Source organism: Thamnophis sirtalis, unplaced genomic scaffold, assembly GCF_051295495.1.
Source record: "Thamnophis sirtalis isolate CommonGarterSnake01/CBP01778 unplaced genomic scaffold, rThaSir2_p1.2 scaffold_2, whole genome shotgun sequence".
Classification (NCBI taxonomy): Eukaryota; Metazoa; Chordata; class Lepidosauria; order Squamata; family Natricidae; genus Thamnophis; species Thamnophis sirtalis.
The window spans coordinates 137,310,311-137,329,469 of record NW_028261382.1 but is presented as its reverse complement, the minus strand read 5'-3'; the positions used below and the strand labels follow the sequence as shown (position 1 = coordinate 137,329,469).

Below are 19,159 nucleotides of genomic sequence, written 5' to 3'. Positions count from 1 at the left end.
AATCCTTCAAATTCGTGGAAAACGAGTTGATCAAAGGACAATCGGCCGATATCGAGAACGAGAAGGTTTGAAGCCATTCCACGTCATTTGCAAACCATTGAAAACTCAAACACACGTTCAAGATCGGCTTTGGTTGTGCGATTGGTTGTCTGAATGGACCGAGGAAGATTTTCTTCATTTGGCGCCATCTGACGAATTCTTCGTTTATGCCATTCGAAAACCGAATTTCCAGAACGATCGAATTTGGGCTAAAGACGTCGACGACATCGCCAAACATGAACGATATCGACAAATCGTTCGCAATCCGACTTGCATCGGGATTTTCGTCATTTTCACAGCCAAGAAACTGCATTGGGTTTTGAAGGATAAAGGGGAATCCTGGGATGGCAGTTATTTCCGTGAGAAAATTTTATTGGAGAATGTCATTCCATTTCTCAGTGATCCAGACAATGTCTTGGTGGTTGGTGAGGCTGTCTTTCTTCATGACAAAGCTCCTTGCATGCGTGCAAATGCGACTCAGCAATTGTTAAAGGAAAACAATGTCGAATTTTGGGGCAATGACGTCTGGCCGGGAAATTCGCCAGATCTCAATCCGGCAGAGAACATTGGGGCCATAATTAAGGATGAAGTGGAAGCTCTGATGATTCAGGAGCAAGGTCAAAATCGATATTCGGTTGAAACTTTGAGAATGAATTTGGAAACTGTGTTGAAAAATCTGGAAAATCGAACGGAACTGTTTGAAGATTTGTTGTGTTCTTATCCACCTCGTTTGAATGCTGTTCGAAGGGCTAATGGTGGTCATACTGACTATTAAATCGTGTCAATAAACTCAGTTTTTGATGGGCTTTCGAATGGTGTATGAATTATTTGTGTTGTTATTACAAGTGTTGCTGTGACCCCCTAGGAAAAGGTTATGCCCCGCCCTGTATAACTCTAAGCTATTGTGCTGCCTTAGAATCTTTCCCCAGTGCTCAACCTGGCCCATCTCAAAACCATTTGAACTTCTGGTTCCGTACTCATTGCAACTGCTCTCTTGGAAAACTACTTTCCTTATTGATTCAGGACACTTATCAATGAACTTTGTGTATTCTTCTGAGAGCCCTTACTTAGTTTTCTAAGGTCAGTTATTGGTGAATTCACAGATAGTTAGTAAAAGAATTGGAATTATGGGTTAGTAATCAGTAACTTTAAAAGCGATGTAACAAAGTACTTTCTCAGTTTATGTGCTGTTTTTACATTAGAAATAGAAGTTCAATGAAATATGCTAAGTTTTATTTAGTTTACAAAATTACAATGGCATTGATCATATTAATTGACTTTCGTATAATCATTTTGTTTGCTTTTTTCCCTTAAAAAAGCCCGTGATTCATTATTTGGTGAAATGGTGTTCACTTCCATATGAAGACAGCACATGGGAATTAAAGAAAGACATAGATCAAGCTAAGATTGAGGAATATGAGAAACTAGTGGCTAGGGAGCCAGAAACAGAACGTGTGGTAAGATTTAGCTTTCTATTGAAAATGTTTCTTAATAGTAGCTTAATAATGTGGTTTGTGGAAACCACTAATATGATTTGCTGCATTTGATATAGGAGCGACCTCCTGCTGATGACTGGAAGAAATCAGAATGTTCCAGAGAATATAAAAACAACAACAAACTCAGGGAATACCAGTTGGAAGGAGTAAACTGGCTTCTTTTCAACTGGTACAACACGTATGTATCATGCATTCATTGTAAAACAGTATAGTTTGACTGTTCAAATTTAATATCCCTGAATAGTTTAAAATACAGGATGTTTTAATGATCTTAATTAGTAAAATAACAACTTCTGTGACTATATTATCTGTCGCTCCTCCACTCACCCCGGCTACACGCACACGCACACTTTTTCTTTGCATGAATTTGTATTAAATCTTGAAGTGGTTTTTTTCCCCCTGTTTTAATAAGGATGTTTGAGTTGACATTATTTAATTCTTAAAAGTAAATGTCCTCATGATACTTAAGATTCTTACAGTCAAATAAATAAGGAAGTGTGTTTTGTAAATCTCATTTGAGGAGCTGAATTATAATTTCAGAACTGAACAATTTATTCATTGCAGACGCAACTGCATTTTAGCAGATGAAATGGGATTGGGAAAAACTATCCAGTCCATTACATTTCTCTATGAGATATATTTAAAAGGAATCCATGGTCCATTTTTGGTTATTGCCCCATTGTCTACAATCCCCAATTGGGAAAGAGAATTCCGTACCTGGACAGAGTTGAACGTTGTTGTGTATCATGGGAGCCAAGCCAGTCGAAGGATGATTCAGACATATGAAATGTACTTCAAAGACCCACAGGTAAATGTTATTAGTATAACAAAAGATGACTTCAAATAACTATTTCTCCTTGTTGGTTATTGTCCTTCATTGTTTCAAAATTTAAAGTCAGGATTGGAAAAGGGGTTGCCAAAGGGAAATGTTTTCATTAAATTTTGCACACATAAATATTACTCTATTAAGTTTTTTCTAAATCAGGAGATTAAAAACAGTACAATATAGCTTTTCCACTGTGATTAAACAAAACTAAGAATGATTTATTTCCATCATATTAAAAAATCTGGAAGAGTCTTGTAGCACTTTTTCCAACCAACACATTTTATTATAAAGCATAAGCTTTTGGTGCAGTTCTCTTCATCGGGATACAATAATATTTTTAATATTCATATTTATCATCCTAATATTTTAATGTTTTACTTTGATGTTTTTACTCCATAAGCCACTGAGTTGCCTCTAGGCTAACAGGATGGCATATAAATGTAATAAATAAAATAAAAGTAACAAAAAATCAGGTGAGTGGAGTGTTGAGAAGGCAGATTTTTTATGCAGATCCAAGTTATTAATATGGCTCTCTTCCCACATTGTCACATTATCAGTATTCCATAGAACATTTGATACTGTTGGTAACATTTGCACAATGTTATTGTAGCTTTCAACTTCCAAAGTAAATTCTTTGGGTTTAAGATGTTTAGGTTTAAGAACAGGATTTAGGTATTATTGACAATTCTATCATCATTAGTCAGTGTTTTTTTTTTTGAAAGAAAGCATTTGAATCATGCATAAGGTTGTTTTAACAGTATATAATAATTACATAATATTCTCTATGCTTTTAGGGTCGTGCAATTAAAGGATCATACAGATTTCATGCCATCATTACAACATTTGAAATGATTTTGACTGATTGTCCTGAGCTCCGTAACATTCCATGGCGATGTGTGATCATTGATGAAGCTCACAGGCTGAAGAACAGAAATTGTAAGCTGCTAGAAGGGCTCAAAATGATGGACCTGGTGGGTATTGATACTCTTAAATCTCAGCAAAAAGTCTTTTAATTTTGTCCATTTGAATTCCAGTTTTGTTAACATTCTTGTCATTACAATTTTTCTGCTTAAGAGAATGCTATGAAACACAATTCATTTGCACACTTTAAACAATCCACTGATAATATCTAAAATACGGTAGGAAAAAAATGAACATGAAAGAGATTGAAATCTTATCTTGTAGTAGAGATGGGTAGCATAAAAATTTAATTAATAAATAAAAATATAAAATAAATTGAATAAATTTTTTCACTGTCTTATTTTTTTCAGGAACACAAGGTGCTTCTAACAGGGACTCCTTTGCAAAATACTGTAGAAGAGCTTTTTAGCTTGCTCCATTTCTTGGAACCAAGTCGTTTTCCTTCAGAAACCACTTTCATGCAAGAATTCGGTGATCTAAAAACTGAGGAACAGGTAAAATATTTCTTTCCAATTATAATGGTCACGAATTTTGAAAAATTCTCCAGAGTAACATTTTTGTTTTTATTGGAACCAAACTATTATACTTATAGGAGGTTTTTCAGTTTATTATTGTCAAAATTAATTTAAACTTTTTAAAAAATATATTTGTAATTTTTAAAGAGATCCTGTGTAAATGTAAACTATATAGCGAACTTTACTGGAATATACAAGCCAGCCTATTATTATTTAAAATGTATTAATATTTATAGTGATACTTAAAACACAAAGCAAAATAATACCAAGTATTTAAAAGCAAAACAATTTTTAAAAAACATTTAAAGCATTTAAAACATTTGAACAATGTCAGCTAGGAATTTAGCTGTTAATTCAGTACATCTGGAGATTATTACATCGAATAAACCTGATAAATAGGCTTTTTAAATGAAGTATGCAAAATATTACCAATATTTTAGCTCATACAATAACAATATAAAATGTTATATCTCATTGTAGAAGAAAGAGAATATATTGTTTGATAAATATAGTACAAGCTACAAGGATTTGGCTGTACTATTGTATCACATGGGTCTTTTTATTTACTATAATTTAATTATTCAATTATTGGCATGATTAAATCTCATACAATTAAGACTTCTTTAGTCATGTAATATCTCCAGTGCATGTTAATTGCTCTGAATGTTTGAATTACAGTTCTATGTTAGTTACTACAATCTTTTAGTACATGTTAATATAGTAAACAATCTGTTTAACAGATCTCTTTTTTCCAGACCTGGTATAAACAAGACAAATGTTCAGTTCAGACTTCATTCCATTAACAGGATAATGTGCATTACATCAAGCATGTTTCTATTAAATTGGGGTTTTACTGCAAATGTCACCAGTCATGTTAATTATGTAATTATGCAAATGATGTAAATTCTGATTTAATGGATATTTGGATTTAACAGAAACTCATTTCCCCAAATCATCTGTTAAATAGAGCATTTACTGTAATGAAGTTATTCCTACCATAATAAAGTTATCCTGTAAACACTGTTGATGAATGATAATAGTATTTATGGAAATAATTTTATTTTTCCAAAAATTGCAGCATAATATAAAATTATGGAAAGATGTACATATTATATAAGGACATTTATAATAGGAATTGAAAATTGTAATATAAACATTTATTTTATCAGGTTCAGAAACTTCAAGCAATTTTAAAACCAATGATGTTGAGACGACTGAAAGAAGATGTGGAGAAGAACCTGGCACCCAAGGAAGAAACTATTATTGAAGTTGAATTGACAAACATTCAGAAAAAATACTACAGAGCTATTCTTGAAAAGAATTTCGCATTTTTGTCAAAAGGAGGTGGTCAAGCAAATGTCCCTAATCTGTTAAACACTATGATGGAACTGAGAAAATGTTGCAACCATCCATACCTTATAAATGGTATGCTGGTTTTCTCTTATTTTATAAAAACTTTGTGTAAGGACTATAATTATCTATGTATTATGGCCACCCATCTCATTTGCATATGAATTTTGGTAGCTTACACAGTTAAAACAATTACCTAACAATCTACATTATTTACAGGCTTCAATTTTAAAAGAAATTTTATTTTTGAGGAGAATGTAAATCTCCAAATGCCAGGTTTAACTACATACCAACTTACTTGAAAGATTGCATCAATGCCTTACGACAATAATCAACTTCCTTTCTTGTATCTTCAAGCCAAGTGTCATTATTTTCATCGAAGAAATGATTTCCTAATTACTTTTAAAAGCATTTGTTGTTGTCACCAATAGGCTTATACTACAATAAATTTAGAACTGCCTAAATACATCAGACATGGGAACTGTATCACATAATAAAAAATCATATCAGCTTGTTAATATAGATAATCATGGTTCATTCAATAATAAAAGAATGAAGTTTCTGATATATCAAAATGTAATTTTGTCTAAACCAAAATAGTTCTATATCTGTGATGGCGAAGCTGTGACACGTGTGCCACAGGTGGCATGCAGAGCCCTCTCTGCGGGCACACGAGCCATCACCCCAGCTCAGCTCCACCGTGCATGCATGTGTGCCTCCCACTGGCCAGCTGATTTCCGGTCCCTGTCATGCATGCATGGTGGGTGGGGCGCATGCAGAACATGCATTCATGGGGTTGGGAGACGTGTGTGCATGCATGCGGGAGGGGGAGCATGGAAGGGTGTGATCTGCCTGCCCCAGCGGCCAGTTTTTGGTCCCAGGAGGCTGCAGGCAGGCCTACTAGGCCCAAAACAAGTGGGGTGGGTGTTGCACATGCATGTGCAGGGGGCGGATCCCAGGGATGTTGTGCATGCATTGCATTATGGGTGCGGACGCATGAGGGCATGTGATGACCAAAAGGTTAGCCATTTCTGTTCTATGCAATATAATAGTGATTAGAAATAATAATCTAAAAATAAGTATGCATTTCTGCTTTCCGCTGTTGATGTGGATTTTTCCTTTCTGTTGTCGTGTGTAACACACTATTTTAAGATATATAATGGAATCTAATGCTTCATTCACAAATGTTACTGCTATATGATACTTCTTATTTCCTATATTAAATTACTTGTATTACTTGTTTTTCATTTATAGGATCTGGGTGTCATTATGTTCTTGTTTTCAGTAATTTAAGATAAAACTAAATTACAAGAAAAACAAATCAGCCATATTTTAAGTTAGCAAACACCCTTGTAATAATGATTTTAAGATGTCCTAATTTTTTTAAAAAAAATATAATGCTCTCCCATATGATCAAATCTTCCAGATTCTGACAATACCAATGCAATAATTCATATTTAATGAAGTGGTGGAGGATCCATACATTGCTGTGTGTGGCCCTTATTTTGTTAGTTTTCGTCTATAATCTTTTTTATTGGGACTTTTTTACTGTGATTATGATCGACAGTTAATTTATTTTGCCACAAAGTAGTCTTTACCTGGTAAATAATGAAGTCATTCAATTTTAAGATGTGTTTCATACTAGAATTCAGTTAATGTAACCTATAGTTTTGATGGTTAGTAACAGTATGTAAAACACTTTCTGAAAAAAATGGTTTTGTCATTATGTTCTCTGTTCGCTGTTATATATATTGTACTTAATGTTCTTAATTTGCTAATTAATTATTCAGTCACTCACTGCTCCCTAATTTGTTATGACTTCTGGCTTGGCACCTCTATGTTGTTGTGAAACTTGTTTGCTGGAAGCTTTGCTTTTATTGTTTGTACTTATTTATGTATTTTCCATGTTAAATTTAAATAAATATATAAATACACATTTACACATAAAACTCTTAGACATTGTATGGGGAACGGGTAAATTCATAATTTTATCAATAAAACCTTTAGAGTATTCACATATTGCTGTCCAATCTCTGCAGGTGCTGAAGAGAAAATTTTGGAAGAGTTTAAAGAAACACACAATCCTGACTCTCCAGATTTTCAGCTCCAGGCAATGATCCAGGCTGCTGGCAAGCTAGTACTGATTGACAAGTTGCTGCCAAAATTGAAGGCTGGTGGCCACAGAGTGCTTATCTTTTCCCAGATGGTGCGCTGCTTGGACATACTGGAAGACTACCTCATTCAAAGACGGTGAGAACAACAGTATAATTTAAGTTTAGGAAATAAATTCTAACAATTATTTTATTAAGTATTTAGCCTGTGTTTCACAGACAAGGAATATTTTACAATAAAGTAGAAGACTGCCTAAACAAAATAATACTCATTAATTCTCTTTGTTCAGAGTCATAGTATATAACCTTTTACGTAAGACTTTATGATTTATTTATTTATTTTTCACATTTCTAAACTGCTCATCTCTTTCAAAGAGTGGTGGGAGCTTTGCTAAAAGTGATAATGCTTTTAGAATAAAACATGATTAAAACCATTGTCTATTATATGTACCAGACTCTAATAAAGCTCCATAAAACAGTCGTTAATAATGTTTAGATTTTCAAAAATGTTTTCTTCCTTTATTATTTTTCAATTGGAACAATTTTCAGGCTCTTAATTGTGGGTGACACAGAGCCAATTAATTATATCGTAACATTTTTTCTATAACTTTTTGTAATTTTCAGCAATTTGACATACATTTTTGATACAAGAAATCTTATAACTGCTCTTTCTGCTCACTTATTTCTTACATACTTATGTACTTCCTTTTACAGCTAGAACTGAAATTGAGATGCAAAGTTATGAAAGTTAGTAAGAAGAAAAGATGCATTTTCTGAGAACAATGCTTTCAGTCTTGAATTACTGGCATAGAGGGTGTACCTTATTAATACTGCTTTATTTTTGTAGATATCCTTATGAACGAATAGATGGCAGAGTAAGAGGCAACCTTCGTCAAGCAGCTATTGATAGGTTTTCCAGACCTGATTCTGACAGATTTGTTTTTCTACTATGCACAAGAGCAGGTGGCTTGGGGATTAATCTTACAGCTGCTGATACCTGCATTATTTTTGATTCAGATTGGAATCCTCAGAATGATCTTCAGGTAATATTGGAAAAGGGAGTTGACATATTCTATTTCCCTAGTGCTCCTCTTCCCCCAGAATTTATTGCTCAGATAATACGTTGTGGTTGAACACTTCAAAAAATTTAAAACAACATATTGTTCTAACATTTGTTCATTTTACTACCTATTTTAATCTTGTTTTTTAAAAAATATCTCTCATGTCATATTTTTCCAGGCTCAAGCTCGATGCCACAGGATAGGACAGAGCAAATCTGTGAAGATCTACAGATTAATAACAAGGAATTCTTATGAAAGGGAAATGTTTGACAAAGCAAGCTTAAAACTTGGTCTTGATAAAGCTGTGCTTCAATCCATGAGCGGAAGAGAGAATGCTACAAATGGGGTAAAATATATATGCCCCACTTCTTCCCTTCCCTTCCTTTTTATATTTATAGCTTTAAAAATAGTATAAAGTTTTCTTTGAATAGACCTTGACTTCTGATGATTACACACATATGCCCATGTTGTTTTATCTGCCGTAATACGGCAGTCACACATATTTTTTTTACATTATTTATTCACTTTCTGAGTTTAGTCTACAGCTCTGGGATTTCCTGATTCTCGTCCATCCAAAGATAGATGGAGGGAGGGAGGATGAGAGACAGAGGGTTGGGGGGGAGAATTTGTTATTTATTGCCATAAAGTATATTCTAAATTTCATTCATTTGTTAACTAGATAAAGTTTTGTTCCCTAGTATCTTTTTTCTTACTATATAATTTATTAATGGTGTGTACTTTATTCATTTCAAAAATAATGGTTATTTTTGAAATTGATAGTCTGTATTTTATTCAAAAAAAGATTTGACAGACCAACTACATAATCCCATCCAAGTATTTCATCTAAATGTTCTAATTAACAAGGAACTAGTACATAAAAATCTGGATATAAAAAGTCTACCCACTCCTGTTAAAATACCAGGTTTTTGCGATGTAACAAATCCAAGATAAACCCTTTAAGAATTATTTCCACCTTTAATATAACATTTAAGCTGTACAAGTCAATTGAAAAACAAGCTGAAATTATTTAGTGCTGAAAAACTAACTAGAATAATGTGCCTGTATAAGTGTCAACACCCTCTTATAAGTTGGGATGTGTCTATGTTCAGAATAATCAATTCAAACTGATGTTAAATAGTAGTACATACTTGCCATCAATTAAAGTAACTCTGATATAAAGTATATATATATATAAAATTCAACTATTCAAGTAGGATTTTTCTGACATTTATGCAGTTGCCTCTTACAGCAAAAGAGGTCAGGTGTCTGCCAGGTGCTACTGCCAGCAGAGGCAAGAGGCGTATTTTTAAGATAGTCAAGAATGCCAGTAAGGATTGTGATGTTGATGCTATTAGACATCTTGGCACAAATTATCTGTCCCAAAAAGATATACTTTCTGTGCAGAATGATTTCCAGAGCTTGGGGTATGAACTTAGTAGTATAGGTTGTAGTCTTATCTTTTCAGAGATTTTACCAGTATATAAGGAACAAAAAGGGAAAGGCCAGCGTGTAGCAGTTTAATGGCTAAAGGAATGGTGTAAACGGAAAGACTTTGGTTTTATTACCATATTTTTGGAGTATAAGACACACCTTTTTTCCTCAAAAAAGAGACTGAAAATCTGGGAGCGTCTTATACACTGAATGCAGCATTTTTTGCCTCCTGAAACTCCGCCCCCTTCACCAAAATGGCCATGCATAGTTTGTAGGAAGCTTTCAGAGAGCTCCTGGGGGCTGGAGAGGGCAGAAATGAGCAAAAAAATGGGCTATTTTTTGCTCAATCCCCCCCCCCCCCCGAGCACTCTATAAGCTTCCTAAAGGCTATCCATGCCCTTTTTTTTGACAAAAAATGGGCCCGTTTTCATGAAAAACGGGCCATTTGGGGAGGTTCGCAAAGTGCAAAAAAATGTTTTTTAATTTGCTTCTTCAAAACCTTGGTGCGTCTTATACTCTGAAAAATGTGGTAATCACGATGTCTGCAGCTGGTTCAACAAAAAACTGTACCAAAGAGATGGTTTCAATCCATCAAAGAAAGGGACTGAGTTACTTGGCACTAAATTCACAGATTTTCTAGATAATCATTTAAACTGAACAGCGGGGACGGAGAATTAATTGATACAAAATATTTTTGTCCCCAGGAATCTAAAATTAATAGGGTTATCAGTGCATGTAATATAGATGTTTGTGTGGGTAAGATGATCAACCTTGCTGTCAAGCAAAACCAAGCATTTAATAGTGAGTGCCATGCCAAAGTAAGTAAGAAAGTAAGGCCAATCAGGCACAACACAAGTTATGTAAACAGTAAACACAGGGGCAATCAAAATGGACAAATGTCTATATACCAATGCACAAAGGATGAGGAATAAACGGAGAATTAGAAATTCAAATAAAGAGGGCAGATATGATACTGTTGCCATTATGGAAACTTGGTGGGATGAAACCCCGCAAATGGACTATAGAGCTAGAGGGTTTTAAATTATTTAAAAGAAATAGACCAAATAAAAGAGGAGGTGGAGTTGCACTATGCTTAAGAAATAACTACATCTCTACAGAAATAGAGCACAACAATGACAAAAATTATCTTGAATGCATTTGGGTCAATATTAAAGGGGGGGAAATGACATTGCCATAGTATACTACAGGCCACCCAACCAAGCCGAGGAAGTAGATGAACTTTTTGCTAGTCAGCTAACTAAGGTATGTAGGAAGCAGACAACAATAATAATGGGGGATTATAACACCCTGACATCAACTGGGAAACAAACTGCACCAAATGGAAGATCCAACAGGTTCCTAACAAACCTAGCACACAATGCGCGCACAACAAAAGTGCGCCTGACTAAACCGCGGTGTCTAAAGCGCGGTGACAAAACCACGCGACGAATGAGCGACTAATTAGCCCTAAAGCGCGACGACAGAAGCGCGCTGTAACGTAACCCTAAACCTAACCCTAAACAGAACCCTAAACATAACCCTAAACATAACCCTAAACCTAACCCTAAACCTGACCCTAAACCTAACTGTAAATCTTACCGTAAATGAAATCGCACTTCTGTCGGCGCGCTATTGTCGGCGCGCTGTTGTCGGCGCACTTTTGACATCGCGGTTTTAGCGCTGCGGTATTGTCGGCGCGCTTATGATGTTCGCGCTTTTGACGGGTCACGAGGGGGGATCAGCTATATTGGACTTAATTCTTACTAACAGATGAAATGATAGAAGGTATTGAAGCTACAGGAACCTTGAGAACGAGTGATCATGCAGTATTGGAATTCAACATTATGCTAGCACAAGCAATAGAACAAGGTCAAACTAGAGTCTTGGACTTTAAGAGAGTTTTGGAAGGATTCCATGGATGGGAATCTCAAGGGGAAAACAATTCAAGAAGCTTGGGAAATTTTGAAAAGTGAAATTATAAAACGCCAATCTAGTACAATACCAATGAAGAAGAACAATAACAGCTCTCAAAAGAAACCAGCTTGTCTGCATAAAGAACTCTCTGACAAATTGAAAGACAAAATGAACAAGTCTAAAAAGTGGAAAGAAGGGAAAATAACTGAGGCAGAATATCAGCTAAAAGTCCAAGCCTGTAAAGATGAAGTGAGAAAAGCTGCCGGTTCTGTGACCCAGTGGGGTACCCCAAGGCTCTGTTTTAGGCCCAGTACTCTTCAACCTCTTTATCAGTTACTTGGACAAAGGGATAGATGGGGAATTTGAACTTTGGGCGTTATCTAACAAAATGAAATTCAATGGTGAAAAAAGTAAGGTTCTACATTTCTACATTTAGGCAAGAAAAATGAAATGCACAGGTACAATAGAACAAGAAGCAATGGGTGGAAACTATGAGAGGGATCTTGGAGTCCTAGTGGACAACCATTTAAATATGAGCCAGCAGTGTGTAGCAGCTGCTTAAAAAGCCAACACAGTTCTAGGCTACATAAACAGAGGGATAGAATCAACATCACGTGAAGTGTTAATACCACTTTATAATGCCTTGATAAGGCCACACTTGGAATACTGCATCCAGTTTCGGTTGCCTCAATGTAAAAAAGATGTGCAGATTCTAGAAAGAGTGCAAAGAAGAGCAACAAAGATGATTAGGGCACTGGAGGCTAAAACATATGAAGAATGGCTGCAGAAACTGGGTATGTGTAGATTAATGAAAATAAGGACTATGGGTGACATGATTGCAGTGTTCCAATATCTCAGAAAGATATTGGATCTCAGCCACAAAGAAGAGAGAGTGAAGCTATTCTCAAAAGCTCCTGAGGGCAGGACAAGAAGCAATGGGTGGAAACTAATCAAGGAGAGATGCAACTTAGAACTAAGGAGAAATTTTTTGACAATTAGAACAATTAATCAGTGAAACCACTTGCCGTATTTTTTGAAGTATAAGGTGTGGCTTTTTTCTCCCTAAAAATGGGTTTTAGGTTCATGTTACAGACCAAATACGGGGTCGTCCCCCCGCACCCTCCGCATGTTGCATTTTTGTCGTTCCCTGGCATCCAAAAGCACTTTGTAGTGCTCTGCACATCCCATTTTTTCCAAAAACAGGCCTATTTTGGGGTTTCCAAACCCTCTGCGCATTGTGTTTTCTCCCTCTCAGGCCCCCAGAAGCACTCTGCAGGCCAAAAACAGGAACGTTTTTGGTGAAAATGGGCCATGTGGAACACTGCAGAGTGCTTCTGCGGGCCAGGGAGGGAAAAAACGCGACATGGGGAGGACGAACACTTTCTTCTTGTTTTCCTCCGTAAATATAGGTGTGTCCTATAGTCCAGTGTGTCTTATAGTCCAAAATCAGTGGAACAACTTGTCTCAGAAGTTGTGACTGTTCCAACACTGGATGTTTTTAAGAAGATGTTGGATAATCATTTATCTGAAGTAGTGTAGGGTTTTTGCCTAAGCAGGGGATTGGACTACAAGCCTTCAAGGTCCCTTCCAACTCTGTTATTCTGCTTTCTGCCACGGTCTGTTAAGAGCTTAAAAGCATCAAAAGGTTCTCATTGTTGCAAGGTATCAGTGAGGAGAAGGGTACAAAAAAAATTTCAAGACGTTGGATATACCATGGAACCTAGTAAAGACAGTCATCAACAAGTGGAGAAAATATGACACCCGAATGACATTACCAAGAACTGACATCCCTCCATAATTAATCAAAAAACAGGGATTAAATTGATCTGAGGGGCTGCAAGAGATCTACAGCAACATTAGTTTTTGGCAAGTACTGATTATGTACTACGTGACAACAATCTCCCATATTCTTCATATGTCTGGGCTGTGGGATACTGTAGAAACACAGAAGCCTTCTTTTACAAAGAAAAGCATCCAAGTACAGCTACTTTTTGTAAAAACCTGAGTCAAGCCTGACAAAAGTATGTGAAAAATGTGTTATGATCTGAGTGCATAGGTTGAACTTTTTGGCCATAATTTGAGAAAAACTGTGTTTCTCACCAAAACAATACTGTGTATCACCAAAAATACACCATACTCACAGTGAAGCATGGTGATGGCAGCATTATGTTTTGAGGCTGCTTTTCTTCAGTTGGAATTGGAGTTTAATCAAGCTGGAAGGAATTATGAACAGTTCCAAATACCAGTCAATTTTGACACAAAACCTTCAGGCTTTAGCCTTCAAGCTAAAATGCTGGAGATGAAGCATAATTTCACCTTTCAACAAAAGCATATATCCAAATCAACAAAATAATGGTTTATCAGAATAAGATCAAAGTTTTAGAAAGGCCCAACTCAGACCTGAATCCAATTGAAAACCTGAAGAGGGTTATGCACAGGAGATGCCTTTGCAATCTGACAGATTGCAAAAGAACAAGGAAGAGTAGGCAAAGCTTTCCAAGGCACTTTGTGCTACATTGATATACTCTTACCTCAAAAATCTGGATGCTGTCATAAAGTCAAAAATGGCTTCAATAAAGTATTAGTTTAATACACTTATGCAGCCACATTATTCTAGTTTTTTATTGTTATTTTCTCCTCTAAAAGATTTCAGTTTGTTTTTTAGTTGAATTATACCGCTTATATGTTATTTTAAAGATGGAAAAAGTTAAATGATCTATCTTTATATATCTCAAAAACCTAGCATTTTAATTGTGGTAGGTGGACTTTCTATATCCACTGTAAGTAATAAGAATTGTATTTATTGCAATGTTCAGTTGCTTTGAAAAAAAAATCCATCCTTCGATATACATTGAAATAGAATAAATGTAGTCCAATTATTGCTTTATTTTGAATTTGGAAGTATAGCATAGAAATGAGAAAGGCATGATCTAAAAACTTCAAGTTTAGGAAAAGGTGGCCTCCTGAACCAACAACAAGAAAAGTACCATTTTGAATTTTTCCTTCTGACTTCAAAGGAAAAACAATACTGGATAAAATCCCAGGGACCATAAAATTGTTTCCTAATCCTAATTATACTTGTTAAGAAAAAAAAGTTTTAATCAAAAATAAAAAGGCAAGTTCCTTTTCCTCACAACTTATAGGTTCAGCAGCTCTCCAAAAAGGAAATAGAGGATCTTTTGAGGAAAGGAGCTTATGGTGCTTTAATGGATGAAGAAGATGAAGGATCCAAATTTTGTGAAGAGGATATAGATCAAATTCTTCTGAGACGAACACACACAATCACAATTGAGTCTGAGGGAAAAGGCTCCACATTTGCAAAGGTCAGTAAAAAATTAATTTTCTAAATTAATCAGAATCATGCATGAATGAGCTTTCCCATAAATAATCCTAGAAAATAGATTTATCTTTGAATTGCATTGTAGCAGACACTCAAATAATGTTGTTCCAAATCAGAATCTAAGTAGTCTATTCGCTGAATCTGTACAAATATGCAAATTGAAACATGAATATAATTTGAAAGCAATTTCCCTTCTATAGAAAAAAATGGATACTTTATAAGAAAGCCCTATAGAATCTATAAAATATCTGGAATATCAAATTTCATACTTTAAAACAAACCTCAATGTCTGTTCAATGTATAAATAAGTTGTTTTAGAGAACCTGTATCTCAACTGAGATTGCTCAATGGGGAGTATTCAGGTGAGTTCAAAGTATTATATTTTGCATTTTTAAAACAGTGGATTTTTAAAATCCACTGATATGGAGAACTACATAGTAGTGATACACTTCGTGTGGAATATTTATTAGGATGTTTTGTACAGTACTTAAGGGGAAATAATTTATTTCACTTATTCCAATGAATGCTCCCCATCACTAGTTTTAGAAGAAGGGTGCAGTCATTTGGAAAGTAAAATACGATTTTTAAAGGACTCATTTGACCCTTTGTGCTCCAACCATGTGATACTGCAGCAGATAATAAAGAATGTTCTTTTGTCACAACACTTTCACCCAGAGAATGCTCCTTTTTACTTCAAATGACATTTTGCATCTTAATAATATTTATATGTTTAAAAGGCAGATGTTTAGTTATTTCATTTGTTTCTGGCAGACAGGGATTTGTCATTGTTCTCATCTTGAAGATACTGCTGAATGAAAGCAGTAGTGTTGTACAGCTAGTCTAGCAGTACATAAAGCATTAAAAGTTGACATGTATTGAGTCCTATCACCCAATAAACATTTCTGGTAAAATCAGATTTTTAAAAGTATTCCATGCACCTTTGGTCACTCTCTTTCTTTTTGGATCTTTGATGATTCAGAATTATCTATTTTTATTTATCTTTCTATTTTTATTTCTGTAGATATTCAAACTCTGTCGAATAAACATGAAATAATTTTCATTGCATAAGTTGTGTATATTGCAGCCTTTAATCAAACTATTATATTGTTTTGTTTTAGGCTAGTTTTGTTGCATCTGGTAACAGAACAGATATTTCTTTAGATGATCCTAATTTCTGGCAGAAATGGGCAAAAAAAGCTGAGCTTGATATTGAAGCCTTAAATGGAAGGGTGAGGAATTTAAACTTAACTGTTCTATTTAATTTGCTAAAATTCATTTATTATTACTTGTTAAACAGAAATATTTTTTTATTTTTGTTATAGAACAATCTAGTTATTGATACTCCAAGAATAAGAAAGCAAACTAGATTATACAGTGCAGTCAAAGAAGATGAACTGATGGAATTTTCAGACCTTGAAAGTGATGCTGAAGAAAAACCTAGCATAAAACTTCGTAGGCCACAGGACAAATCCCAGGGATATGCAAGGAGTGAATGCTTTAGAGTAGAAAAAAATCTGTTAGTCTATGGGTAAGTAAAATAAACTGGAAAACAAAACTGTATTCAAGGTTTTATATTATTTGATCCTTTCTACTTATATAGGGTTGTCGCTTATTGCACAGAGATTGCAAATGGAAGTCTCCCGTGATATAATAGATGTCATTTCTTGGAATACATTATTTTCCTTGACAGTGAACTGGAGGAACTTGGCTTGCTTGCATTATTCCGAATTGTTATATTCTTCCATTTCCCGTTCATTTACCCATTCATACCAACACATCATTTCTAAACAAAATTCATTGTTAAAAATCATTCTAAAGTGAAAAATAATTCACGTTAGAAAATTATTTACAAAAAGTAAAAAAGTATAAATGGCAATTATGATTATGCAACTTGGTAGAATCTCTAGAAAAACAAGACTATAAACAGCTAAAATAATAATGATACATATTAATTAGGAAATAGCACAGATTTAATTAGCAGACTAGGTAAACTGGTACATTTTAGTTAATTCTATAAACTGACAAGATTCAGGGCCAATCATATTTGAACAAAGAGGGAATTCTGTTAATGGGAACTTGTCTTGATAATATTCTTTCTCTGGTAAGCAGATCATTGTCAGAGAGCACATTGAAAAAGTGTCTGTACTAAATCATAGTTGAGAGACATATAGTATATTTAAGGTAGCAGTTGCCACATACACTTTGTATTTTATTACAATGATATTTGATGTACCTTCTGAACATATGTTTGTGATAACAAACACATATGTTTGTGATAATCAAACTTCAGTCAGTTTTGGAGTGAGTTCAAATATCTTGTTTTCTTCCAACAACACATGTAGCTATGTATTTACCATCTTTTCAAGGATAGATTATTGACTGGATGAACAGATTAATAACCAAATGATTCAGAGTGGGCTTCTTAAAGTGGAAGTGTGCAAACATACATCTCAAGTTAGCTAATTCCAAACTTTTACAGAAGTGCATTTACTGATTCCAACCACTTATTCTTACTCAGTTGATTCAGATCAGACATGAAGGAAAGGAATTGGGAAGGCATATGATGGAAGGCATTGATTTAGGCATTTTGTTCAACCACAGTGTCTGGGTCAAAATATAAAAGAATAATTTTATCTTGTAAGTGCCCTTGTCAGTGTACTTGTAGTCTCCAAGAGTCTCTGGCAATATAATTTAAAAGTCCACTAACAACACAATATTATTTTGCTAGATGATTAGAGATGAGAATATGGCATGATGGCTATAAAGAAACTCTTTTTCATTACCTTTACTGCTTCATGTTAGCACAATGAATTTATCTTCAGATTTGATTTTCACTATTTGTGCTCCAGCCATTTTGGGATGTTTCATTGCCCATAGGCCTTCTGAAGTCCAAAAAGCTTTCCAGACTTTACATTGGCAGGGTTGTTAAGAGTAATTTAGTCAGCGATCCATTTAATCACACTATTAATATTCAAGTTAGGGTCTCAGCAGAATTGCCAGCCTTGTCACCAAGGCATTCAGGAATCTTTAACATTACATAATTATCCCAAATTCAATGATCCTAATGGATCCCCCACTCTATAGGGAGATTTTAAAAAAGCTGGCAGTTCTAATCTTGTCAGGAAATGCTTAAGCATGGCAAAAAGTGGATGGCAACTCCCTTCACTTATAGGCCATTTTCTTCCTATTCAGATGCAACAAGATGAAGAATATGTTCTGTTTCCTAACTTGCAGTCAATGATCCATTAAGACAGTCCCATGGTTTACAATAGAATTCTGCACATCACAAGCCAGGAATCAAAAGAGAGCCCTGAAATTAGTGTTAAAATTCCCATGGAATTTTTGTTGGCTTCTCTACTATCAGAAATCACCATGACTAATTTAAGAAATAGTGAAATGGTCAATACACAAACATTCCCCTTTCTATAGCCTAATACTAGGACACACCCTCTAAAACCAGCAACAGAGCTGAATGGCCTGCTGGTAGATTTCAAAGATCATCTGTGGATCCCAATCATCCCCCCCCCCATTTATGCTTGTATCCCCAAGATAGGCAGTGCTGGATCGAACCAACCCTTTCTGGTCTCATTAATGCACCCAAGCAAGCTCTCTTTTGTGCATCATTTTGGGTTGATCTGGCATTCACTAATAGCAATAGCAATAGCAATAGCAGTAGACTTATATACCGCTTCATAGGCCTTTCAGGCCTCTCTAAGCGGTTTACAGAGAGTCAGCATATTGCCCCCACCTCGGAAGGATGGAAGGCTGAGTCAACCCTGAGCCGGTGAGATTTGAACCGCTGACCTGCTGATCTAGCAGTAGCCTGCAGTGCTGCATTTAACCACTGCGCCACCTTGGCTCTTCCTAACTAACAGCGCTGCCAGACTAAAAGATAAGCTGACAGGCAACTGTATTCTGGAAAATGGGAGAGAAACACACTAATAGCACATTTCAACCAATATGCATAGTGCAAAACACCAGTCCTTCCCATCATAGTTTAGATTGTATAGCTCCATTTCTTCTCCACCCATCTCTCCAGATAAATTCATTATCAAAGAGTTGCAATAGATATGGTAACCTTTCTGCAAACATCATACACAGTATCTCCTTCTACAACCTGGCATCTAATATACATGTTTAGGCTGCGACTCTTAC

At 35.2% G+C, this 19,159-nt stretch overlaps 1 protein-coding gene across 5 annotated transcripts in view; it reads left to right on the top strand.

Moving 5' to 3' along the window:
• The window catches only part of CHD7 (chromodomain helicase DNA binding protein 7), a 217,629-nt gene that overhangs the window by 168,403 nt on the left and 30,067 nt on the right, over positions 1–19,159 (top strand). For all 5 annotated transcript variants that reach the window (XM_087707027.1, XM_087707026.1, XM_087707023.1 and 2 more), the window contains 12 exons: positions 1,359–1,496; positions 1,592–1,713; positions 2,100–2,343; positions 3,156–3,332; positions 3,633–3,776; positions 4,967–5,222; positions 7,187–7,397; positions 8,106–8,301; positions 8,498–8,665; positions 14,808–14,987; positions 16,123–16,233; positions 16,327–16,532. In XM_087707027.1, coding sequence (XP_087563153.1) covers positions 1,359–1,496; positions 1,592–1,713; positions 2,100–2,343; positions 3,156–3,332; positions 3,633–3,776; positions 4,967–5,222; positions 7,187–7,397; positions 8,106–8,301; positions 8,498–8,665; positions 14,808–14,987; positions 16,123–16,233; positions 16,327–16,532 — 2,153 coding nt within the window. The remainder of the gene's footprint in view (positions 1–1,358; positions 1,497–1,591; positions 1,714–2,099; positions 2,344–3,155; positions 3,333–3,632; positions 3,777–4,966; positions 5,223–7,186; positions 7,398–8,105; positions 8,302–8,497; positions 8,666–14,807; positions 14,988–16,122; positions 16,234–16,326; positions 16,533–19,159) is intronic.